The sequence below is a fragment of the Botrytis cinerea genome, chromosome 2, assembly GCF_000143535.2.
Source record: "Botrytis cinerea B05.10 chromosome 2, complete sequence".
Lineage (NCBI taxonomy): Eukaryota > Fungi > Ascomycota > Leotiomycetes > Helotiales > Sclerotiniaceae > Botrytis > Botrytis cinerea.
In genome coordinates, this window is record NC_037311.1 from 707,072 (window position 1) to 731,393 (window position 24,322).

General features: G+C 43.8%; 8 protein-coding genes across 10 annotated transcripts; 4 read left to right on the forward strand and 4 right to left on the reverse strand.

Moving 5' to 3' along the window:
* Positions 1 to 93: 93 nt before the first annotated feature.
* Positions 94 to 3,865, forward strand: BCIN_02g01850 (hypothetical protein). The gene is made up of 8 exons (XM_024691161.1): positions 94 to 537; positions 597 to 826; positions 888 to 1,196; positions 1,248 to 1,521; positions 1,576 to 1,700; positions 1,748 to 2,001; positions 2,052 to 2,895; positions 2,952 to 3,865. Exons 1-8 carry the CDS (start codon positions 387 to 389, stop codon positions 3,597 to 3,599), a joined length of 2,835 nt encoding a protein of 944 aa, XP_024546931.1. The 5' UTR covers positions 94 to 386; the 3' UTR covers positions 3,600 to 3,865.
* Positions 3,866 to 6,766: 2,901 nt separating this feature from the next.
* BCIN_02g01860 (hypothetical protein) lies at positions 6,767 to 8,989 on the reverse strand. Of its 3 annotated transcripts, XM_024691164.1 has the most exons (6): positions 8,483 to 8,989; positions 8,203 to 8,414; positions 7,887 to 8,152; positions 7,291 to 7,826; positions 7,189 to 7,242; positions 6,767 to 7,127 (listed from the first exon to the last, which is right to left on the reverse strand). In XM_024691164.1, exons 3-6 carry the CDS (start codon positions 7,893 to 7,895, stop codon positions 6,968 to 6,970), a joined length of 759 nt encoding a protein of 252 aa, XP_024546932.1. In that variant the 5' UTR covers positions 7,896 to 8,152; positions 8,203 to 8,414; positions 8,483 to 8,989; the 3' UTR covers positions 6,767 to 6,967. The 3 variants fall into 3 exon arrangements, with proteins under 3 accessions (XP_024546932.1, XP_024546933.1, XP_024546934.1); XM_024691162.1 differs by having other exon boundaries at positions 7,189 to 7,826; XM_024691163.1 differs by having other exon boundaries at positions 6,767 to 7,134; positions 7,189 to 7,826.
* Positions 8,990 to 9,784: 795 nt separating this feature from the next.
* On the reverse strand, positions 9,785 to 12,274 carry BCIN_02g01870 (hypothetical protein). Its single transcript, XM_024691165.1, has 7 exons — positions 11,923 to 12,274; positions 11,521 to 11,820; positions 11,334 to 11,465; positions 10,897 to 11,214; positions 10,802 to 10,834; positions 10,584 to 10,736; positions 9,785 to 10,505 (listed from the first exon to the last, which is right to left on the reverse strand). The coding sequence occupies exons 2-7, from the start codon at positions 11,593 to 11,595 to the stop codon at positions 9,918 to 9,920; spliced, it is 1,299 nt and encodes a 432-aa protein (XP_024546935.1). The 5' UTR covers positions 11,596 to 11,820; positions 11,923 to 12,274; the 3' UTR covers positions 9,785 to 9,917.
* Positions 12,275 to 13,147: 873 nt separating this feature from the next.
* Positions 13,148 to 14,541, forward strand: BCIN_02g01880 (hypothetical protein). Its single transcript, XM_001558878.2, has 2 exons — positions 13,148 to 13,644; positions 13,723 to 14,541. Exons 1-2 carry the CDS (start codon positions 13,381 to 13,383, stop codon positions 14,401 to 14,403), a joined length of 945 nt encoding a protein of 314 aa, XP_001558928.1. The 5' UTR covers positions 13,148 to 13,380; the 3' UTR covers positions 14,404 to 14,541.
* An 800-nt stretch (positions 14,542 to 15,341) lies between these two features.
* On the forward strand, positions 15,342 to 16,089 carry BCIN_02g01890 (hypothetical protein). Its single transcript, XM_001558876.2, has one exon. It carries the CDS (start codon positions 15,411 to 15,413, stop codon positions 15,948 to 15,950), a length of 540 nt encoding a protein of 179 aa, XP_001558926.1. The 5' UTR covers positions 15,342 to 15,410; the 3' UTR covers positions 15,951 to 16,089.
* Positions 16,090 to 16,146: 57 nt separating this feature from the next.
* Positions 16,147 to 19,244, reverse strand: BCIN_02g01900 (hypothetical protein). Its single transcript, XM_024691166.1, has 6 exons — positions 19,059 to 19,244; positions 18,891 to 18,985; positions 18,544 to 18,832; positions 17,807 to 18,471; positions 16,592 to 17,727; positions 16,147 to 16,478 (listed from the first exon to the last, which is right to left on the reverse strand). The coding sequence occupies exons 1-6, from the start codon at positions 19,167 to 19,169 to the stop codon at positions 16,222 to 16,224; spliced, it is 2,553 nt and encodes an 850-aa protein (XP_024546936.1). The 5' UTR covers positions 19,170 to 19,244; the 3' UTR covers positions 16,147 to 16,221.
* A 613-nt stretch (positions 19,245 to 19,857) lies between these two features.
* Positions 19,858 to 22,081, forward strand: BCIN_02g01910 (hypothetical protein). Its single transcript, XM_001558873.2, has one exon. The coding sequence runs from the start codon at positions 19,961 to 19,963 to the stop codon at positions 21,857 to 21,859; it is 1,899 nt and encodes a 632-aa protein (XP_001558923.1). The 5' UTR covers positions 19,858 to 19,960; the 3' UTR covers positions 21,860 to 22,081.
* A 41-nt stretch (positions 22,082 to 22,122) lies between these two features.
* Bccct4 lies at positions 22,123 to 24,279 on the reverse strand. The gene is made up of 5 exons (XM_001558872.2): positions 24,151 to 24,279; positions 24,043 to 24,094; positions 23,337 to 23,992; positions 23,167 to 23,286; positions 22,123 to 23,086 (listed from the first exon to the last, which is right to left on the reverse strand). The coding sequence occupies exons 1-5, from the start codon at positions 24,196 to 24,198 to the stop codon at positions 22,364 to 22,366; spliced, it is 1,599 nt and encodes a 532-aa protein (XP_001558922.1). The 5' UTR covers positions 24,199 to 24,279; the 3' UTR covers positions 22,123 to 22,363.
* Between the last annotated feature and the right edge of the window lie 43 nt (positions 24,280 to 24,322).

Consider the following 24,322-nt stretch of genomic DNA (forward strand, 5'->3'; position numbering starts at 1 on the left):
ACTCATCAAATATCCCTGCATTGTCATTGTCATTGTCAACAGATTCCAAACTTCCAATACGCGTACTCGTGCATGGGAACCTTATATAATACCGGGGCATTTCCTTCTGCTGTGAATGTCGAGTGAGGCAATGCTTGTGATTTGACTTCTATCTGATCGTCACTTATTTTTAGAATCGTTCATCGTGGTGACATTCATGAACTACCCCGCTGCACCGTAAGCTTCTCTACTACGCATTGCATAGCCCATCGCATCCGACCTCAAAACTTAAAACATCTTGGAACACTGAAATCCCTCAACCGCGCAACAACATCACAAGAATCTAGGAGTCGCGCAATTTTCTTTCCTTCATAAATATCCACAAGAGACCCAAAAGGAACACTTCGATGAACGACGAAAATACGATTGTGGGGAGAAATCCTACTATTCCTCCTTCCTCTCCCTCCAAGATGGCAGCAAATGGTGCCGTACTGTCGCCCACAAGAAGCGTTTTTGGAGATGATAAAGGACAAGCGCTTACTGGAAAGCAAGAGCATTGTATGTATTCGACAACCCTGCCCTCTTTTCTGGCATAGACAGTGACTCATTCTCTACAGATCTAAAACGCGAATTAATCTCGCAACAAGTGAAGTTCGAAATCACTGAGTTGAATTCTCCCACGGCATTACAGAGATTCGGCGCCCCATTCAAATCCGATCGCGGGGAAGTATCTCCTTTAGATTCCGAGCTGCCTATCCTCAGATACATATTTGTACACCATGTTCGTGAGTTTCCATTTTTGGACAAGGCGAAGGAGAAGGAGTTCTGGCAGGATAAATTGCAAGTGGTGAGTAAGAGATAGTCTCTAGATTTTTGAGGAAACAAGACTAATTAACCTGCTATGCAAGTTCCTACAGTCTTTCGCGGAGAAACACATCTCGTCGTCCGAAGACAGGCTCGAAGAAACAAAGCGCCGAAAGTTATCTCTAAAATGTCAGAAGCTTGTGGAGTTGATGATGGTATCTGGTGTGCCTACGGCTTCAGGATATGAGGAGAGAATTAGGTTCTCAGAACTCGAAGTTGTCGATGCGGGTGCTATCGAGCATGGAGTTCTTTCGAGTCTACCAGAAGGTCATTATTTGCACGGTTGGGATGTCAATGTGGCGGGTGTTAGAACGACAAAAGTCAAACGAAACATCAGATACCACAAACATGCCGTGAGTTAATTATGGCTGTACCTTGTGGATCAACTACTTATAATACTTTAGGAATTCGTTCTCCGAGTTAAAAAGAAGGGGGAGATCCCATACTTCATCGGTCGCCGATATGGTGACTTCAGTAGACTTCACAAGAGGCTACGAACAGAACTTCCTGGCAAAGTTCTTCCACCAATGCCTCGGAAAAACAAGGAGAGTTCAACTGCATCGAATCTAATAAGTGGTCTTACGGGTGGCAAAGATTCCGATGCGTCTTCGATGTCCTCAGTTTCGACAATGGGGACCATGGGTACCGAATCTGGTCTGAAGAACTTATCTGTCCGTGGTTAGTTAATGAATTTTCTGCCATGTTTTAATGTACCACAACTAATTTGATCAGATCATCGTCGCTCTGGGTCAGCAGCATCATTTGGAAGGTCATCTCCGAGACCATCAACATCATCCCCACGACCATCAGTAGATAGGACTCTCAGACCTCCTTCAACCCCTGTTACAGACTCAGATGTCAGTTATGCTAATAGATTGTAATAACACGAGCTAATTCCTTTCAGGGCATAACTCTATGGCGAGAAAACCAACGCATATCCTTGAGAGCGTTCCTCCGTGGCCTTCTTGCCAATCCTCAAATTGCTGGAACCCGAGCGATGCAAGATTTTCTATCACAACAACCTATCAAACTAAGCGATGATGATGTAGAAGACGTCGAGAGAAGGAGACTAATGGACGAAAAGAGGGTTGTAGAGCAGCACCAATTTTATGAAATAGCCAGAAAGCGCGCTGCTGAACTAGACATATACATGGAAGAGTACGTATTCCTGTTTTAGCCTCTATTTATGTGTCCACTAACCAATTTAGATTTCGTCGCGACATCGTGGAAAGCAATGGTCTAACCAAACTATTCAAAGAAATTAAGGATAAGCCAACCATTCAAGATCTTAGCATTCAATACCAGAAGTTTGCTGAATGGTTACGAATTGAAGTAGCAGCAACTCTTTATCATTTGTTCCTTGCAGAAGACAACTCTCCGGAATTATTTGCGCAAGCTAAAAAGATACATTCGATGATACCGTACACAATTATCAAGAATGCAATTCGAATAGCTAATCCTGCGGCTGTTATGTCTAGCATATTAGACATCTTCCTTGCTCAACCTTTCGGAGCGAGATCGCTTATGCAGAGGATTTTTTCTTTGACCTTAAATGATGGAATCCGAAGTTTCCAGAAGTCTATCGATGGCCTCCAGAGCAAGATCAATGAGCCTGTCTTCTGTGAGAAATTGAAGAAGTTCTCTGGTAGTTCTGAAGATTTCAAGAATGCTATAAGAGCTGATGCAGAAGAAAGTGGAGTGGACTTGATTGTCTCCATCTTGAGGTCGGAAGACATCGAACCGCCCCTGAACTCGACTCAAATCGGCAAGATATATAACGCTTATGTTGCTTGGAATAATGCTGTGGAGAATGTTGATGAAGAGATGAAGCAAGGTGCACAATTATTCTCATACTTAAAGCAACTTCTCAAATTGTACACGAGACAGCGGGATAAGGCCATGATGCTTAACATGATTGAGGAACCGGTTACATTACGCCTTCTTCGAGACTTGTTCACAATTTTCTATGAGCCTTTGGTACGAGTATATAAATCAGCAAATGTGTACGACAGTGTCACTGATTTTGCCGAATTTATTGAGGATACGATAAGAGTGAGTGTCTTTCCATCTTATCAACGGACAAAAATAACTAACGGTACTTAAAATAGGTTGTTGAAAAGTGTCGAGAGCAAGATTTCTCAGCAGACCCTAATCAAACAGTTCAAGCATTTATCGATTTATGTCAGCGACACGAGCACAATTTCTACAAATTCGTTCATGAAGTACATACACATGATAATGGACTCTTTACTCAACTGATGGGTTGGATAGAGGGAATCCTCGAGTTCCTCCGTCAAGGTCCCAAGGGTGGAAAACTTGACATCAACGCTCTTGTCACAGGTGCCGTAAGCGTGAATCAACTAAACAAAGAAGTTGCTATCAATGAAATAAATCAATTGATTACTTGGCAAGAAGCACGCAAGAAGTGGCATTCTGATAAAACAAGACAAAAGATGGCGGCAGAAGGCACAGGTAACGTAGAGCAGATACCTGGCGCACTAGCCTTCAAGAGTACTGATTTTGGATTGGACGAAGGAGACCTCGAGGATATTAACTATGGGGAAGACGAAGGCAGTAGTGATGAGGATGAGGAAGATGATGAATTGGATCCCATTGCTGCTGAAAGAAAGAGGAGAGCAAGGAAACAGGATCATTTAAGGAGAACTGCGGGTGAACCTGCTAAGCCGGAAGTGACTGAAGTTTACAAGTTGAAGGAGGGATTCTTGAGTATGCTAAGAGGTGTACTTGCTGAATAGAGTGGTTTTGGGAATAGAGATGTTGTCTGAATATAGATAGCAAGTATCTCTGGGGAGGAGTTTGGTTCTGGGACAAAATCAGTGCTGGTCAGGATGGGAGGCTAGGAAGATCTTTGTGAGTTAATTGATACTAAGGTCGAATGGTTGTAATAAAAGCAGTGAGAGAAAAATACCTGAAGAGCCGATGTTAGAGCGAAGGATACCACAGACAATGAATGCATTTTTATCGACATTATCAGATTATTTTTGGTTTAATAGTTCTAGCAAGTTGGGTGCGTTGGTGTGTTTTGATCTTTAACAGTATAAAGTGAGAACCTTGGAATATGTGAACGATTTACTTTGATCTATCTGCTTATTGTTTCTTCCTCTAGAGTAATGTCTAGACTTATTCTGTAATCGTTTTATAAATCTATTAATTACTTAGTTGAGTAATGCATTGGATATTAATGTAATTTCTACAGCTCGTCGTCTCGTATTTTCTTATATTAATACAAAGAGTTGGAGAAGATTTTTCAGATTCCAATTTGAGCTAACACATTAGTACTAGCACATTTATAGTTATACTTTCAGTTACTTGTTTTCGAAATGGTTTTACAAAATCGGTCACAACAAGTATTGAGGTATTTGAAAGTCTGCTTCCTGGCGGGTAGTGTCCTGCCCACAGCAGATCAGCTGGATAGCTTTAGACTTCGTATTTTCCAACTCTACCGGGAATGAAACAAATGCTGTCATATACACCGCAACGAACTCAAAATCAGATTAATTCACAAATTTCCATGCTACGCTAGTAATGTCAGCCAACATAGATAAAATGGTGGATACTCCTCTCCGACAAAGTGATTCTATGTTTCACAACTTTTATGCGATCATGTCCTCAGATACTTATATACTCACTCGCAATACAGGTGAAGCTCAAAGATATGTCACCAAAATGTCGGTTTTCAAAGCAACCAAGACCAGCAGTTTAGAAGATCTAAATCGTCTAAATTTAGGTTGGAGAGGCAATATCGTGCTTGGCAGATGGATATTGAATATATCTTGCATCCAAATATAGAAATGCATGATAAAATACGTATAGCAGACGTTGGAACAGGGACTGCGTTAGTATTAAGTCTCTATTCTTCGTTGGAGATGTTGCCAAGAATCTTCAGGAAGGGTAAATGACTCACAGCTAATACAGGATATGGCTGCGGGATCTTTCAGAAATCCTTTCACAGACCTGCCAGCTCCATGGGTTCGACATTTCCGATACTATGTTCCCGAGTAGAGCGGCAATACCAGCTAACATCACACTTTACGAGCACAATCTTCTAGATGCATTTCCAGAAGAGTTCATAGGGAAATATGATGTGGTTAATGCCCGATTGATGATAGTGGCTCTATCCTTCAATCAATGGGAGCCTGCAGTTCGAACCCTCATCACTTTGCTCTATAAAAACTCCAAAATCCAAGTCAATCACACATGCTGATTTTTTTTAAAGGGTCGGGGGTTTATTTACAGTGGGCAGATTGCGCAGGACACGAGACTACCATAAAGGATACAGTGGGTGATATAACACCAAGCCGTGCCAAAAGTTACCTCAACCTGTTCAATATGACTGCCAATGCTTTTCAAAAAAACTCCAAAGTATGTATTCTCCCCCTGTGAGGAAGTAAACTCAAACTGATTGAATCCTAAAACAAAAGTGTAGCAGCTCTGCACGGAATGTTTCAAAGGAACAATCTTCAAGACTGTGAGGAGCAAATTTGTCCTCTCATCGATCCCGCTGGTCGAGAAGCCCTCAATCTTGCAATCCTCGAGGGAATTCAAAATGGGCTGATAGAAGCTCTTGACTTGGGTCCCTTGGCCTTGATACAATCAAAAGATGAAGTTATGGAAAGTAGAAACGCGGCTACTGAAGATTTGGACAACCTTCAAGGTTGGTTTTCTTATAATGCTCATATGGTGACCGGGAGAAAAGTCCTATAGAATTCTCTTTCAATCTATTCGTTTCGCTGTTTTAAATATGACATACGGATTGAGTGCGTTGAGCAAATCCATATACAAACGATAAGATTGAAGGGAAATTTTTGATTCAACCGAGCCGAGCTGAATTGGTGCTACCATCTCGCGAGTTTCTTTTCGCCATTGTAAAAAGAATGAATTGAAAGGCGGGGCCTACAGTGTTCTCCCGAATAAAGAAGTTCTCTGACGCTCAATCGATTCAAGTGTGTTGATGTTACATGTTTTGTCGTGGCGAGCTGGGAGCTCCCACATCACTTGCAGGCCAGTATATATTCCTACAGAAGTTTGTGTTCGCAGTCATATGACAGACTTAGATGATTCGATGAAAAACTATGCCATCCAAGTCAAGTTTTGATGCTACAGTCTTGTTGGAGTCTTTCAAACATTGCGATTAGGGTGTTGAACATTAGGAAATGGCACATAACCGACTGCATTCGTTGAGCCGCTATCATTTCGCATATCATGTACACATTCTGCTGCAGCTCTCTCTAGGTTCATTAGAGTTCTTCAAGACAGGACTTATGTACAGAGATCTAGAGGTTTCATCGGCTGTGATACTGAGCTACTCTACAGAAAACTGGGAAATTGGTCGATCTCTGCGCTGGCGAAAGTGTCAAATCAAGCGTTTTTTTATTATCTAAATATATATATCGATAATGTAAGTCAATGTAGCTGTTCATGCACTTTTTGGCTGCTGAAGCTGGGTTGATTGGCTCAATTCCAATACGAAAACGTGTCCATTCCTGTACCGTTGTGTCACTAAGACCCCCTTTCCGCCAATCGAACTTCTACCAAGTTTTGCAACCGGGTGAAAATGTCAATTAATGAAGCTAAGTCAATTTCCGAGGCGCAGCGGTAATAGTCATGATATAATCCATCGAAGTGAGTTGATTGAAACTTTTTTTTTTGGCAGTTCAAGCTTTGCAGATTGTTTGTGATCTGTCTAGCTCAACAGTTTCATCCTCCTGTCTAGATGATTGCAAGGCTTGCTCGAAATAACGAAAGTTTGGGGTATATCTAACTCAAGACAGAACACTAATCGCCGGGAGAGCGCTCAAGCTGATCTGCGTTACATTCACTCGGTAACTTCTATCCTTTTTATGTTCTAGTACGAGAATTAATGTGTAAACCGCGTGTGCTTGCGTAACGACATAAATCAAACTCTCTTTACGTGTATAAATTGACAAGATAATCATATTTGTTAGACCCAAGCCGTTTCTACTGACTGGGAAGAGTGGGATCAGATTTTAAGAAACATTGCGGATCCGACTGATCAAATACTTGTTAAAATTTCAGAGAGAAACGAATCCAAAACGAAAGATACCAGTGCTGTATGGACGAGTCTAAATTTCAAATTCACGGTTTAGACCTCGTAACGTGGCATTAGAGACGCTTTCCAAGACCCTCCTTCAAATTGCATAGTAACGTATTGTCGCCAATCAATGTTTTGTCTCGGGAGCTCACAGAAGTCATACCGAGTGAGCAGATTCGCAGTAACCATTCTGATTTCTGCCCATGCAAAGCTAGATGCTGCTCGGTTAGCCAAGTGACAAAAGGGTCTTGCAGAAAGAGGTTCTGACTTACTTTACACCAACGCAGGAATGCTTGCCTGTGGAAAATGGATAGTATGCTTGCAGACTAAGATATTCAGCGTGTGCTTTCATTTTCAAGAACTCTGCGACATACGCAGGGGGTGGAACGCTCTCAGGTCGATTCTTTAGCCATCTCTCGGGCCAAAACCGCATTGGTTCAGGCCAGGGAGTTGGATTGCGATGGAGTTCGCGGTAAGAAGCCGAAACAACCGTATGGGGAGGTATGAGATAACCCATTAGCTCGATTGGCTCTGCCCCTGTTCTACGACCCATTTCAGATGCAATCGGGTGCATCCGCAGAGTCTCCTTGACGCATGCCTCTAGATACTCATATTCGGTTCCATTTCTGACGACTTTGCTAGAAATAATTAGATCTTCTGGCCTGAGAATCAGAAGACTTTTCAGTAACTTCTTTTTGACACTTGTGTTTCTCGTAATCTCTAAGAAGAAGCAGGCAATGCTGCCAGATGTAGTCTCTGAGCCGGCGAGTAGTATCTCGGACATCTGATCAACGGCATCTCTAACATTCGTTTTCATACTCGTGGCTGGGTTCTGACCCTCATCTATCAGGTGCTGAAGAAGGTCTGGCCGGACCTTCTCCCGATTAGTTTCTCTTTCTTCTGTCACTGCCTTGATCGCCTTTCTGATTAGTACTCCAGCAATTTAGCGATAACATAGATGTCTACTCACACTAATCATTTTCTTCGGCCAATCAAACTCTACCTTACAACCAATCCTTCTGAGGAAGCGTTTCACGTAGAGAAACTAGCTAGATACTAGCTGAAAGCGACAATTAAGGTGCAGTCAAAAAACGAAGACATGCCTGATATCTTTTGCTCATTCCATTGAATATGGCAGATGCGATTCTCTCCCAAGTACTCTTAACGAGATCGAAATCGATATTCTCGATTGGATTCGTTTGTCCAAAGCCTTTCCCAAATGAGCATTCACCCATGCTAAGAAAGTATCAGTATTTATATATTTCCCACAATATTGTTTCCCTTACATGTCAAGAGCAACGTTATGTAGATCATTTATCATGTCTGTAACTGCCGGCTTGTTTTTTTTCTCTCTGATGATGGTGAATTGGGCAAGGCAATATATCGGTGGATAAGATCCTGAAGGTATTTGGAGAATAGAAACTCGAGAATGTCAACATAGGACACGGAAAATGCCGACGATAGGAATCACTTCAAGCGCTTTTGAGGTTCTCGTCGACTGATGGAGTTGGATAATCATATTAGAAATACTCTTTTGGAAATCATCTTCGACAAGGGAAAGCTCACATTTCTCCAAATAGCCCCGGACTAAAACGGTCCCGCGAAATTTCGGGGTACATAGTCACCTTTGGTAGGTCGGTTGCCATCAAGATGCATTTCATTGCATCCTTGTCGGAGATCCAAATTTGGCGCGGGCCAAGGCGAAATATTGGACCGTAGATCTTATAGGACTCTTCTACATTTTTCCATATGATTCCTCTTGAAAATCCATAGTTGAGGTGTAAAGTTGTCAGAGAAGCATACCATGGCCCTGGTAGGCGTGAGAGAACCGATCGAGCTGCTCGAATAGCACCCAAGATATATTGAAAGCATAATAAAGAAGCGGGTGTAAATAGTAATGATATGTAAGGATGCAAAGTGATGTTTTACAGTATAGTACTCATGATTGTAGGATATGGTTGAAAGATTTTGGGGGAAAGGAAAGCTTCTACTACGAGGTGTTTATCTAGTTCGCTATATATACCCAATGATGGTTGTCTCTTCATTTTGTATCTGCGCCTGAAAATGGCAAGCTTAAACAATTACCATAATTACCGTTCAATCATGCACAAACTTTCAACTTACAGTTTGAATACTTATAGTAATCTACAAGATGCATGGACTACAGTCACTCAAGAGGTTATTCACGATGCCAACCGCTGAATGACGATGTGATGTGTATTAATTCACAAAAGAAACATCTAGGCGTGTGCGTAGTAGACAAGAGATGAGATAATTTACAATGTCCTATTCCGGCCAAGAACCACGCAGACATAACGACATGCGTCATCAAATGCTGCTTATGAAAGTAGCAAAAGTAATATGCGCATTTTGATTATTGCTAACCGAAGAGACATATTCGCATGCCTTTGTAGTCAAACTGTATATCAATCTCCACATACTTAGGCCATAACTTTCACACTCTTTCCAACTAAGTCGAGGGGTTTTCTACTCGATGACGTTTTGCAGTGGAGACTGCAAGAGTGATATCGGAGAAACAGATTGAAATTCAAGTGATGTAGTATGACTGGGAGGAACGCTAATATATACAACATTGTATTACAGGAGCTGACTCTATGGTCACGTGAAAAAAAATCTCTCGAAATGGTTGAAATTTGACTTCAAATAGGAATTCAATATGGTTGTAACTAATCATATAATGTAAATATACGTGCTAAATTATGTGTGTATCATTTTATGTCATATGTTCTATATTTCCAACATATATTCTTCATTACAACCGCATCGAAAACTGTAAAGAAAGAAAAAAAGGAAAGGGGGGAGGGAAATGATTTATATCAGCTCTTCAACAAAATCGACAAACACAACTAAAGTAACGATTTAGAAGCCTGAAATGTAATTGTCTAATTGAATTCCTCAGTATCTATTGAATCAAAATCTATAACCACCAAACATCATCTATTTTTCCTCTCTGATATTCTATCGATCTTCTTCTAATAAATCACTTTCGGCGATGTCCACCAAAGCCCCATTGAATCTGGTTTGCGACTTTGATATCCACACCCAACTCATCCGCAAACGTCCAGACTAGGCCTGGGTTCTTCTGGAACATTCTCCCGATAAAGATCATGTCAAGCCCGTTATCCTTCAACAAATCGTTCGCTTGCACACCCGACGTGATAGATCCGACAGTTCCCACAAGAAGACTATCTCCCACCGCCAACTTAATCTGGCGCGCGAATGGAGTCTGGTATGCCGGGCCCCCCTTAATCTTTTGTCGGGGATCATTTCCACCGCTGGAAACGTCGAGGACGTCGACGCCGCGCGTGGCGAGAATCTTGGCTAGTTTGATGGATTCTTGGATGTCCCAACTGGGTTCGGGGGCGAGGTGTTCCAGCCATTCGCTTCCGCTCACGCGGAAGAATAGGGGCATGTTCTTAGGCATGATTTGGCGGGTGCGATCTACGATTTCGAGGACGACGCGCGTGCGGTTCTCAAAACTACCGCCGTAGTCATCGGTGCGCTTGTTAGAGGCGGGAGAGAGAAATTGGTGGAGTAAGTAGCCGTGTGCACCGTGGATCTCGATGGCCTGTATGTATGTGTTGGTTATTGTTCATCGACTGACTGGCTGGCTTTGGATTTATGGACATGGGAGTGGGGAACTTACGTCGAATCCGGCCTCGATGGCACGTCGAGTTGCGTCTCCAAAGGCTTGGACTAGAGACTTGATATCATCAAGGGTCATCTCGTGGGGGATGATGTTCTTGTCTTTGTAGGCGATGGGACTAGGTCCCTTCACGTTATCTGGCCATCCATGAGCCTGGTAATCCCATGTCAGTGATTCACATTCCTTCAAGCGGGTTCATTGGACTTCGTTCTTCTTACCGGTGTGAACCCATCATTTTCAAATCCATTCACCTTTAAAAATTAGCATCTCTTTTTTTCTCTCAAACATCACATCCAAGTCATCTGATACGTACATTTTTCGAAGGAGCCGCCGGACCTCGTGACATACTCAACCACGGAGCCACGGTACTTGCTTTTCTTCCAGCATGCGCAAGTTGGATCCCGATCTTCTGGCCCTGACTATGCGCAAATTGCACGATGCGTCGCAAAGGCGCGATTTGAGAATCTTTCCAAAGCCCGCAATCCTCAGGCGTAATGCGTCCTTCGGGGAGCACGGCCGTGGCTTCGATAAAGGAAAGCCCGGGGCCGCGTGAAATTATGCCCCCGAGATGCGCGAGGTGCCAGTCTGTTTGGTGGCCGTCTTCGGCGGAGTATTGGCAGAGGGGTGAGAGCTGGGGTTGCGGGATTGGGTTAGTTATGTGTGCTGTGATGGGGAAGGTGAGGAGGTGGTAATCTGGATGTGGTAATCTGGATGTGGGTTTAAAGAGCGGAAGAGATGGAAAATACGTACCAGAATACGGTTTTGGAGCTCTACATCTCTGATTTTCAAGGGGGTGAAAAGAGGAGGAATTTCTTGCCCGTCGGTCTTGGTGGCAATGGCTGTGCCTGAAACGGGGTCTTGTTTGGGTGTGAAATAGGGAGTCTGGGTCATGTTAATTTTTTGACGAGTGAGAGTTTGGGAGAGGGGGAACACTGACGTTTGGAGCGGCTTCGTTTACGATCTCGATGATCGATGCTTCGTCGTCGATGTTGGCGTAGCGTGTTGCACCCATGGTGGTGGTGATTGATATGGATTTCGTAGGTGGATGTTAAGATGTAACGTGATGAGATGTGAAGCTTTGCTAGAAACGAGAACTATGCGAGGAAAGATCCAAGGAGTTATTCTTATACTGAGTGATTTTCCCTCCAGCTGGGAGTGCAAGACCTGTTATATATATATATGTATATGTGTGTGTATGAGGTTGGAGATAGATGTTCGATGAACGATGAACGATCAACTAGTGGTATTAATCATCAACATCTGACTCGCACTAGTACCGGATATTTCTTTCTACAAACATGGGAATATAGAATCATCTGAAGCTCGCGCTGGTACCTACCGGATATTTCTTTCTACACATTACATAGAATCCAAATCTGCTTAGCCGGAAGGAAAGTGCATAAGCTATCACCACATACGTCATCTTCGTTTCTTATAGTGGAAACGGAGGGAGGAGTGGATGGCTTTGCCACGGCCACTTGCTTTCATAATGCAGTCTCAATGAATGAGAATGCCAGTGTCGGATTGAAAACTTTGCAGTTTGTCAACTGGATTACTTCGTCATGACTTTTTGGAGTGTAGTGTGGTGTAGTGTGGTGTAGTGTAGTGTACTGTAGTGCAGTGCAGTGCATTGTGTTGTATTTATAAGCCAGATGAAACTGACAGCTTCTGCAGTGGAGTCTCATTATCTCTTGGAGTGTCGTGCACGATGGTGATGTTGATAGATGTCCACCGGACTTCCGACTGCTTAGTAAAGCATTTAGTATCTCGAGCGTCAAGCTATATATGTGGGGCGAATTCAATTTTCGTTGCTCCGGTGGGGGTCAGGTTGGAAAATCATTGGGGATTCGATGTTTTGATATCGTACACACGTACAACGAACGTCCTGTGTGGAAAGTCGATTTTGATCCAGTCCCGAGGACGGACGGGATGGGATGGGTACTTGTTAGGTAGCTTGATTCTTCGGTCACTACCTAATAAGTTAAGATTACCAGCTAGTGTCATTATCTGAAGTTTGATATCTGATTTGTTCAATTCTTCAATTGAGAGTATGGGGTTTGACATTTGCTTGATAATCATTCATTCAATTGTTCATTTCGCCTCCCCTCCCTCATCTTGCATTCTGCGCAGTGTACAATTGACACTTATGTGATAGATAGATTCAAACAACATGCTTTTTTGCCCTTAGGAGTAAAGTAAAGTACTCTTCATTGTTTGGATTTCAAAATCTCTGAAGCGTGGAAATCTTGAGGTTTTGAAGGTCGCTAGAATAGGGGGCAACCGAATGGTGAAGAGAACCATGAACGGACAAATCCCTGACTTCCAAGCCATAGATAGATTGGCATGTATGTTTACTTCCCCTCGTTTCCTTATATCTAAAAGCTATTCAAGCTTCGGTCCCTCACAGGGTATAGTTAGCATTAAGGTTTTACTTGGCTCTGCAATAGGGAAAACTTAATCTGAGATCTTCGGAGGGTTTATGATGTAGATGATACAGATTGTTTATTTCTTCAAAAAACCCACAACCATATTGACATGACGTCAGGTAGGTAGCTCGACTTCTTGAAGTTTCTCTTCATCAATCAAATTTCTCCCGTCAATATCTGATTTCAAAGCATACCTGAATTCCAAGGTTAGATGTCCAATCATCTGCTTTGCGAGAGAAATATAAGTGCGCTCGCCTCCTAACTTCAAACTCAGAACTAAACCAATCAGTTTTATTTCATTGACGTGCTACATTCCCAAGATCTACTACTTTCTATCATACAAACCCGTTATTCTTAAAAACGTTCCCGTGATGTCTGGACATAAAGTTGGTGTTTTCCCTGCCTCGGGAGGCATTGGAGGCAGCACAGTCAAGCATCTGCTTCCCCGCCTTCCAGCACAAGATCTAGTTTTCATTGCGCGGAATCCCGCAAAATTAGAGTCTGCCAAGTCTGCCGGTGCGGATGTTCGTCAGGCAGACTATGACGATGATAACTCCTTGCAAAATGCATTCCAAGGAATCGACACCCTCTTTCTAATTTCATACGCATCGGTAGGATATGAACACCGAGTAGAGGTAAGCTTCCATATTTGACGGCCTATAAATTTCCAACAATCAATTTCCGTCTCAAAAGCCAGAACTAACGGATCCCAGCGTCACCAAACCGCCATCAACCATGCTCTCCGCAGCGGCGTCAAGTACATCTTCTACGGCTCCCTAGGATTTGCCGGAAAAGAAACCAGCAAAGAGTCCGTTGCCCACGTCATGCAGGCTCACTTAGACACCGAGAAATACCTCGAAGATTGCACGCGCACCCATCCCGGATTCGCATACACAGTTGTGCGCGAGGGACTCTATTCTGAGTCCTATCCTCTCTATACTGCATTTTTCGACCCCAAGAATCCCGTTGACGAGATTCGCATTCCGCATGACGGATCCGCACCGGGAATCGCATGGGTCAAGCGCGAGGAGCTCGGAGAAGGCACTGCAGAACTTATGGCCCGCTTTGTGAAGAATCCCACGGGATTTCAGTACCGTTTCCAAACGGTTCTTCTTTCGGGGGCAAAAGTCCTCACGTTGCAGGAGACGGTGCAAATTCTCGGAAAGCTTGCAAAGAAAGAAGTGCGAATTCGGCAGGTGTCGGAGGAAGAATTTGCGAAGCAGCCGCAGGTCTCGCCCAATTTTTTCTATCATGGGTTTGATCACTCCATGGTTTGGACCACGACGTTTGAAGCGTACCGCAGAGGCGAAGCGGCGTATGTTTCGCCTTTGTTGGGAGAATTGTTGGGACGGGAGCCGGAAGATTTCGAGACCACGATTGCGTCGTCGTTGTAGAGCGTGATGAATTTACTAGAGTTTATAGAACAGGTTGGATGGGGATTTAGATTTCTATTCTAATATATGATTATCTTATTAAATTCGAAATACAATATATTTTAATCATAGAGCAAATGTATTTTGTATTGTATTTCAATGTTTTTTTTGTAATTATATTGAAAATGAACATCGACAAAGGAAAGTGCAAGTATATCTGCCACAAATGCCAGCCTTCAGGTTAGTCTGTCGACCCTACGATTCTTCCTGGACCTCTAAACTCTCGACTATCAAAAATCAATACACAAACATCAACATAATGGAGGACTTCAATCTCCCCAGTCCAGAACGAGTCAAGCTGCTCGAGCTTTTACGACATTCCATCGGCGATGTACCTCCGCATTTTTGGGCTGCATGCCAGATCTGCGACCTCGATGCCCTCAAAAACTTGGTCAATTGTGGGCGAGAATACCCCAATGTTCCCACAGCCCTTACTCTACAAACCTATACAATGGCACATTATTGCAAGAGAAATAACCCTATTCCTCGATTCTAGTTAACGATAACTTAGAGGGGGTCTGTCTCCTCCTTAAGTTTGAAGCTAGAATCTCGGAGACCACGGTAGATAGTCTACGGAACAAATCAGATTTCTATGTATTGACGATATTGATATTGATATTGAATGTCGATATCGAGAAGAGACAATGGCAGTTTATATGACGAGCCTCAATTATCTCCCCGGCTCATTCGTAATAGAGTCCGGTGGAAGATCTAGTGTCCACCGGGCAGCGAAATTCAACTTTACAGAGTAAAACCTGTTCTAAATACGAGATCAGATGCAGGGATTTTGGAGGGGGATTTATATAGAGTAGATTGCGATTGGAACATCAGTTTCAAATTCAAACTCAAACTCAAATTCAAATTTGATCAAGCGAGAGTCTTCAAAAAAAAAAAAAAAAGGGGGATTAAGAAATCCATCATTCCAACCAACCCACCCACCTCTCGGCATACACACCCCTCACAACACCATGACCAGCACAGCCCACGTCCGACCAGACACCGAAGCCATTCCCTACCAAGGCGAGCCGCTACCACACGTTGCTTCGGATCTTGTAATCCCCAATGTGCTATCCTTCGACTGCGACGAGAAGCTCTGGGTTCCGCAGGCCCCCAACGTCTGGTTTCGTCCTCTCGTGCTCTGCGTTTCCCAGGGCTACTTTGTCAATATCCTACGTGTCCGTCGCTCTGGGATTCTTTCGCGACATCGGCACTCCGGCCCTGTGCATGCCACTACACTGCGTGGAAAATGGCATTATTTGGAGCATGATTGGTGGGCTACGGAAGGAAGCCATGCTTTTGAGCCGCCGGGAGATATCCATACACTAGAAGTGCCGGAAGGTGTGGAGGAGATGATTACGCTGTTCCATGTTACGGGTGCTTATATTTACGTTGATCCTGCGGGTAATCCTGTAGGAGTGGAGGATGTTTTCTCAAAGCTTTCGAGCGCAAAAGCTCATTATGAAAAGGTTGGGCTGGGAGCAGATTTCGTTGATCAATTTGTGAGGTGAGCCGTACAGAATATATATCCCAAAGGCAACATCGAAGACCGCGTTGTTATTGCTGCGGATTATCTCCATTCACCTATACTATATACACTTGGTACAACGCCTCGATACCTGGATACAATAAAATCTCCCGAAAATTACAAATTCATGCGAGTGATCTTAACATGACAAATGCGAAAGCGCCGAAAAGGAAACAGAATGTTTGATTATTGCAGGTCGCTTCCTGTGAGTTTAAATTTTCTTCAAATCGTTTGACAGGTAGCCAAGCCTTTGCTTACCCGAAGTTGGGTCCCTTATCACCAGCAGAGGGATCCCAATTCCACATCCAACTCTGCCCATATAGATCGCAGGAGCCCTGCCCTAAAGTGTCGTTAATGCCAAAGGATTGAACTTCTGGCGGAAGAGTGGTCGAATTTTTAGAATCGTCAACCGCCACCTGCCTTTGCGGCCCATATGCATTACCACATGAACCAGTGGTATTCATAGACAACGTTTCTGAGCTTGTCGTCGGATGTGAATTTTGCCAGAGAACTGTGAGTCAATTTGTTAGCTCAGCAAAAATCGTTCCTTAAAATGTAAAATGACAGCTAGGAGAAGATATCTGGCAGGTAACGGAGGATATTGACACATTGAGTTCGAAATACCTTGTTGAATGGATTCTAAAGCGTTATCAATCCCTGAGTCAAAAGACCAATTTCCCCAGTCCATGCCATTACCAAGCTCTTGCGCTGACCTCATTTCAGTTGCTTGCGATTGTTTGTCTCCAGTTTCACAGGAAGCTTGTAAGGGGTCCATCACAACCGTTTGTGAAGTCTGCAAGGGCGGAGATTTGGGTAGTGCTGTCTTATTTTGTACAGGATGACGAGGTGACTCGTTGATTCCTTGTTCGTGCTGCGAAAAGCTAGAACTGACTGTGCCAGGCTCCAGATTTAATGGAGGACCACCAAGCATTACCTCCATTTCTCTTTTGAATATAAGCCGGAAAAGCTCCTCCAAAACCTTCACAGTTTGTAATGGAACGATTGATGAAACCGCGAGCATTCTCTGAAGGGATATTGAATTCGACACCCCTCTTTTTGCATCCTGTGCTTGCTCCGAACCTGGGTCTGACAGAGCCACCATGCCTAACGTGACTCCTGCAGTAAAATTCTGAATGGCGACGTATGCAACAGCATGAGTGTCCCGAGCCGCTAGGAGAAGATTCGCGTAGCGCGGCGAAATGTTACAAGTTCGTCTGGCGCAATGTCTGGATTGTTCCAAGCTTGTGGGACGTAAATCAGACGTGGCAGATGTAGGAAGCACAGCTAAACAATGATTATATTGAAGAAATGGTCGATGAAGAATTATTTGAATGTTGTCATACGCTAGCTGTAATGCAAGAGCTTGTAGTTGGAATAACCTGCAGATCTTGACCTCAGAAGCTGGAAGATTGGTAACATCGAGATCTGTATTCGAATCTAGCTTTAGTTCTGGCGGCAGCTGATCAAACCACCTCACAAGATTTGTATTGATTAATATAGCCTGTTGTACCATGTTCGAGGGATTCGACTTTTTCAAATTATAAATGCCACCAATGATAGGAGATGCAATAGTATACAAAGCAAATTTGAATCGATGGTACGAGTTTAGGGTAACTTGGGTTGGGGAATTTGCGTCGACATGTTCTAGAGAGTTTAACAGTGGGTGAACTTTGGATACATCATCCATTTTACCCGGCATACGCACATCACAGTCAGAGTCGTTGATGGATAAGGGCCGCCCGTATGTAATCGACGAGAATCTGAGAGGGTGGTAAGCTCTGAAGCAACCCAAAAAATTCGACATTCGAGGAATCAATAAGATATAGGCTCTAGACTTACCTGTCCAAAACATACAATGCCCACCATGCACGGCGACGAACCTCCTTGGCGGTTTCGGTAAGAGGTCCCCACAAAGACTCCTTGTGTAGTCCAATTGCCTGTGAGCTTTGTACTCCTGCTCCCAAAATAGCCAGAGCTAGGTTTGGTCTACCATTGTACATGTAAAACGAACTTAGCAAAACACAAATCTGGACCGACTCAACCCCACCTATATCGATAACATCAAGAAGGTGGGCTTGAACTTCTTTGAGCATTTGCTGCTGGAGTGATCCCAGGTCCAGATTTGGTCCACAGGCTTCCAAAGCTTCGTCATCAGTTGTGTACCGCGCTCCCATAGTGAATACCGTTAGAAAAAGTACCACGATTCCAAGTTGACGAGGACTAGCTACTTGACTATCCATTACCTTCTTGTACTCGCTTTCAAAAGAAGCTTCGTGGAAGAGCATCATAAACCAATGTACCGACTTTCTGTAGGATTCTACGAGAAAATCGCAAATTGGCCGCGGTGGAAAGGTAAAGCCCGGAAACAGTGAGTCTAAACTAACAGACTCGACTGTCTGGCGATCTTTGTTTTGGGTATTCACGAAGTTGCCTCCCGGAATAGCATTTGTACTATAGCTTTCTACCGAAGAGTTGATCGATGCTTGCTTGTGAATGTGAAAAAGCTGTCCGTGTTTAGCAATCAGATCCTGCATATGACAAAAAGAGTCATCTTATCAGGTATGGTGGTTATTTACCTTACTTGTAAGTCCAATCGCAGACATCTCGGCATACTTATGCGGCTCCGGGAAGGGTGTAGTTCGCCGAGATATTGTGTCATCGTCATGCAGTGAGTTTGACAAAGCTGTTTCTGAATGCAGACCCTTTTCATCATGATTAGGGGTTTGAAGACGATCCAGAAAATTTATAGTTCGTGAATTTGAAGGGCCAGAGTCCCAGTCTGTAGGCGTGGCCGAGGGCGTCCCCAAAGCACTAGGGGCAGCGGTACCTTGGCGGGCCGCTTTTCTCCGGGTCTGCTTCGATTTTCTTCCAACAAGCGTTCTGGTCAGCTTTCATCGCATCCAGAAGCTTGTATAGCACATACCTCGAGGCTCCAGATGTTGTTTTTGTTGTTCTTGCTGTTGTTGTGCATGCAGACCCTGAACGAACGCATAACAGACACGGCTTTTCGATATCACACTAGACGTTTTTAGCATATAATCCCCAGCACCATGAAGCATGATCTAACTACTTATCCAAGACCAGAACAAACCTTCAATTTTTGCCTCTGACAACGATCACAGGCATGTCGACGGCCGCCAGATGACGGAGTCTTGGTAGTGGAGGAAGATCCATTCTTTGGATGTTCCGAATCTTGATCCATGGCAGCGCACCAATTACTGCGTATGTCACCTTCGAATAGGAGTGACCGAGTTCATAATTTGAAGTAACGATTATCAAATTGAGGGTTGGATTCCCATGTGGGGGGGAGAGCGACCTTAGTGCTGGTACCGACTACAATAAGCTTTTTTGAGATGTCATCCATTCATCCATTCATCCATTCATTAATTGCCATGCCACGACGGGTCTTGGGAAAAGGCCAGAGATCTTTGGATTATTAATACTTTTATACCATCATGATTCAGGACGCACTCACTTCGCTGTCCGGTGAAAATTGGATTAATAATAAGAGTTCAGATTGGGATCTGAGAGCGGCCTTCAAATGCTGATTGATGTAACAATTTCTAATAAATATTAATCCCAGGAACAACAAATGAAACATCGATGATTGTAATGATAATTACAATTGTAACAAGTATCGAGAGATATTTAGGTATATATCAAGGCCTATGTAAGGATAGATAGATAGATAGATAGATAGATAGATAGATAGATAGATATATGTATATATATATAGGCCTAGGTAGAAAGACGCATACATAAATATGTGCGTGCGTATTGATAAAATGACATTATATTGTATGTGTTTGTAAAATTTCAAATGTTGAGGAAGATGAGGATGAGGCTCGTGAAATTTTAACACTAGTCGCACATTGTGCTTGTATCGTCGTGAGAAGAAAAAAAATAAAAAAATTCAAGGTTTAATATGATCTCCCCTTGAAAAAATCGCAGAAAATCAGAAACCAAATAAAAACGCATCCAACATATCTCACAATGCCTCCAGAAAAGCCACTTCCCTATTCAGACGATTTCTCCAACGCAGATGAATACGTCGACTCACTCCTAGACTTTGCAACCACATCCACTCTGTTCCAAACCCTGTGCGGAGGCGTTCATATCCTCGATTTCTTCATCCGAGAGCCCAGTCTCTATCACAAGATTCTCCCCGAAGAATGGCGCGCCTGGTTACTCGATTATCCCTCGATGGATTTCCTAGATTTGCTCATGCGGGATGATCTCTCATTACCACGTGATGTGGCCCATCCGCCGCCAGAATCTCTCATCACATATATCCTCAATATCCGCAAACATTCTCTGATCCGAAGCGTGGAGAAGAAGAATCTCAGTGCCCGGAAATTACCAAGACATGTGGCTGTGGGGATGATTCCGAAAAAGATCCACGAGGTGACGAATTTTGCGGATTATGTGACGCGGGTTGCGGATGAGGTGAAAGAGGAAAGTGGAAAGGAAATTACGCATTTTGTGGATTTTGGGAGTGGCCAGAATTATTTGGGGAGGACGCTGGCGAGTCCGCCGTGGAATAGATGGATTGTGGCGGTGGAGAGTAAAGGGGGGAATATTGAGGGGGCGAAGAGTATGGATATTTTGGCGGGCATGGCGGAGAGGGAAAAGGTTATGAGAAACAAGAAGGTTTTTAGAGAGAAGATCATGGGAGAGGTAGGGAAGACTAAAAGAACAGAGGGGAAAGTGGATAGAGATGAAGAGGCAGACTTGAGACCGGCGAGGGCCTTACAGACAATTTATACCCCGGCTGTGGGAAAGGGATATATTCAATATGTGGAACATCGAGTTGAAGATGGAGATTTATCAGATGTGGTATCTCAAATTGAGGATTTGAAAGTTTCAGCCCCAGATGGCGATCTCAACATCATCTCCGAGCCCGGTGCTACCGCTCTTGCTAAAGAAGATATCATATCCCGCGTCTCGGAAGCAATACCTTCGGAAATAAATCTCATGGCCATATCTATCCATTCCTGCGGCAACCTCTCACATCATGGGATTCGCTCTCTGCTCCTCAATCCTTCGGTTCACGCCATAGCCATCGTAGGCTGCTGCTACAATCTTCTCTCCGAACGCCTCAACACTCCATCCTACAAACATCCTCTCCTGCGTCCCAATCTCCGCGCTCTGAATCTTCCACCCCCTTCTTCCTCTTCAGCCCCCACATCAGATCCCCACGGCTTTCCCATGTCTAACCGTCTATCAACCTATAACGAACACGGCATCACACTCAACATAACCTCTCGAATGATGGGTGTCCAAGCGCCTGCAAACTGGACTGCTAAAGACAGTGATTCATTCTTCACACGCCACTTCTACCGCGCTTTACTCCAAAAGCTATTCCTAGATTACGGTGTTGTACAAGCCATCCCCTTAGACACATCAGACCATCTCGATAAACGGACATCCACAGGGTGCAACACGACAGAATGCTGTGAAGACAAAGAAGAGGAGCCCATCACCACCACCCCCATAATAATCGGCTCCCTCCGAAAATCCTGCTACGAATCCTTCACCAGCTACGTGCGGGGCGCTATTCAAAAACTAACCGCCACGCCGGCTTCCTCCTCCGAGGAACCACAAGTCCCTCGCTCCGACGTCTCGTCCATGGTGCAAGCAAAAGTCGGCCATATCACCGATGCCGAAATCCAAACCTATGAAACCCAATATTTGGCAAGGAAAAAAGAACTCAGTATTATCTGGTCGCTGATGGCGTTTAGTGCTGGAGTGATAGAGTCGATGATTGTAGTTGATCGATATGTGTTTTTGCGAGAGGCGGTGGAGAGGGGAGAGTGTAGGGATGCGTGGGTGGAGGGAGTTTTTGAATACGGGATGAGTCCGAGGAATTTGGTAGTTGTGGGTGTGAAATAGATTTGGAATTGGGAGGGAAAATAAAAAAGGGTGGATTGTATAGAAAGGAAATAGAAATAGAGTTTCATTGCTTTAGAAAGACCTCTTAAACTCTTTCAAACCCCGAAGTCATAAGAGAAAGTTACATACTCTCTAGGATGTGGTGAATGGACCGGTTAGTATAAATATTGAGAAACAAAAAAAAGTTGCACTGTATTTTGATTACAATTGAAACAGAAGTCAGAGCGAATTGCTTGAAGACTTGGGAATCGGTCTTCATTTCATGATTCACAGTAATTCAAACACCTTGGATGTCACAAGCTCATGTCCCTTCAGACTTGCACCAGTAAACATAGATTGGTTCCTTAGGACAATCATGATTCATTCATTAGAGCTGATGCCAAAAGGGGTTAAGCGAAATATCTATCTCTGTAATGATATCCCACTCGCCCACCATGCATTAATATACATCTCATATCATAATCATCAACTTTTCCTTAAATTTCTGCTTTAGATACGGATATTTTATCTGGATAAAGCGATATCATCAATACGTAAAATCATTTTCACCGTCTCAGCCGCCAACTCAATAGCGCTGGTGCTGACCAAAAGTGGTTGCAACACATTTTCATCCGCAATGTCAACCTTAACACCTCCACTCTTGATACTGACACCTGCATTTTTCTCTCCATTTGCATGTTTGTGGCGCAGTTCGGTGACGACTTTGATGCTGTTGAGACCTGCATTCTCGGCAAGTGTGGTAGGGATGACTTCCATGGCGTCAGCAAATGCTTTCCAGCAAATAGCTTCGGTACCGGTCAATTCTCGTGCTTGTTGTGCTAATTGCGATGCGATTTCAATTTCTGGAGCTCCTCCTCCGGCAATCAATGCCTTCTTCTTGACTAAACATCTAACGACGCAAAGAGCATCGTGAAGACTGCGCTCGGCTTCGTCAAGAATGAGGGAGTTGGCGCCACGGCATACGATGGAAACGGTCTTGCCCGCACTCTTTGTGCCGGTGATCTTGACAAGTCTGGAACCGGAAGTTTGGGCTTCTTCAACGAGGTCGGCTGAGCCGAGTTTATCTTCGGTGAAAGAGTCAATGTCGGCGATAGGTTTGCAGCCGGTGGATTTGCAGATGAATTCTACTTCATCACGCTCGATGTCTTTGATACAGAGGATGTTGAGTTTGGCGAGGAAGTGGAGGGAGAGTTCATTAACAGCATCACGGAGGATAGACTTTTGGATCTAGAGGACGTTGTTAGCACTCCCATGCTAAATAGAGTGTACAAAAAGACATGTCTGGAAAGAACTATAACGTAACATACCAATAAGACGTTGCACTTCGCCTTCTTGATCTTTTTAACTAAATTCAACAAATATGTTCGCTCTTCTTTCAAAATCTTATCCATTTGTCGGTAGTCGTTGACAACGATTTGGTTTTCCATCTGAAATACGTTAGCAGTATTCTATCGATAGTTTTCCCAACAAGACTTACATCAGGCTTTGGAGGACTGAGTTGAAATTGAATAAGTCCAATCTTTGCCTTCTCCATTCTAATAGGTCCACCTCCGTTCTTTAAAACACCCTGAGTCAAAACAACACCCTCAACCATCTCACTGTCTTCGATGGTACCTCCCGACTTTTTAACTATTCTGATGTTCTTCAAGTCCACGTTCTCCGCAGTCTTGATATCGATTGTCTTTGTAACGGCATTTACTGCCATAGGGCCGAGAAGATTTGAATATTGTGAAACGATTTTGGATGAAAGAGATGTGTTGGCGGCTTGTAAAAGAGTTGCGGTGTCGCTGAGAGCAACTGGGACCGACATATCGTGGAGAATTTGAACTGAAGCTGCAGCAGCTCTCTGGAATGATTCGGCGATAACTGAAGGATGGATTCCCTTTCCTAGTAATTTATCTGCAGCACCCAACAGACTTCCACAGATAACCACAACTGAAGTAGTTCCGTCTCCAGCCTCTACATCTTGTGCTGCTGAAAGGTCGACCAACATCTTCGCAGAAGGATGCATAACTGCCATACTCTTCATCATGGTGCTTCCATCGTTTGTAATAAGTGTTCCTCCTTTGCCGTCTTGAATCATCTTGTCCATTCCCCTGGGACCGAGAGAGGTTCTGCAAGCATCTGCGACAGCTGTATTTTGTCAGCTTTACTTCCGCATGATTTTTCTTTTCCAAACACACCTCTGGCAGCCAAAATGTTGGCATTTCGAACAGCCATAGGCTTTTCCTTGTCCTATAGACCACATTAGCTATATTGAACAACCCCTCTAAGCTTCTTAAATGTCCCACCTTGAAGGCATTGTTGGTAGAATTTCCTGCTGATTGTGTAAGAGCCATCTTGAAGTATCTGATATTGGCTATAGGAAATCTGGAACGTTTAATCTCAGAATATGTTAAGAAGTGACGTCGTCGCGTTTCTACTCCTACTGCGCGTCTGTCTTGAGATTTCGAATTTTGAAAA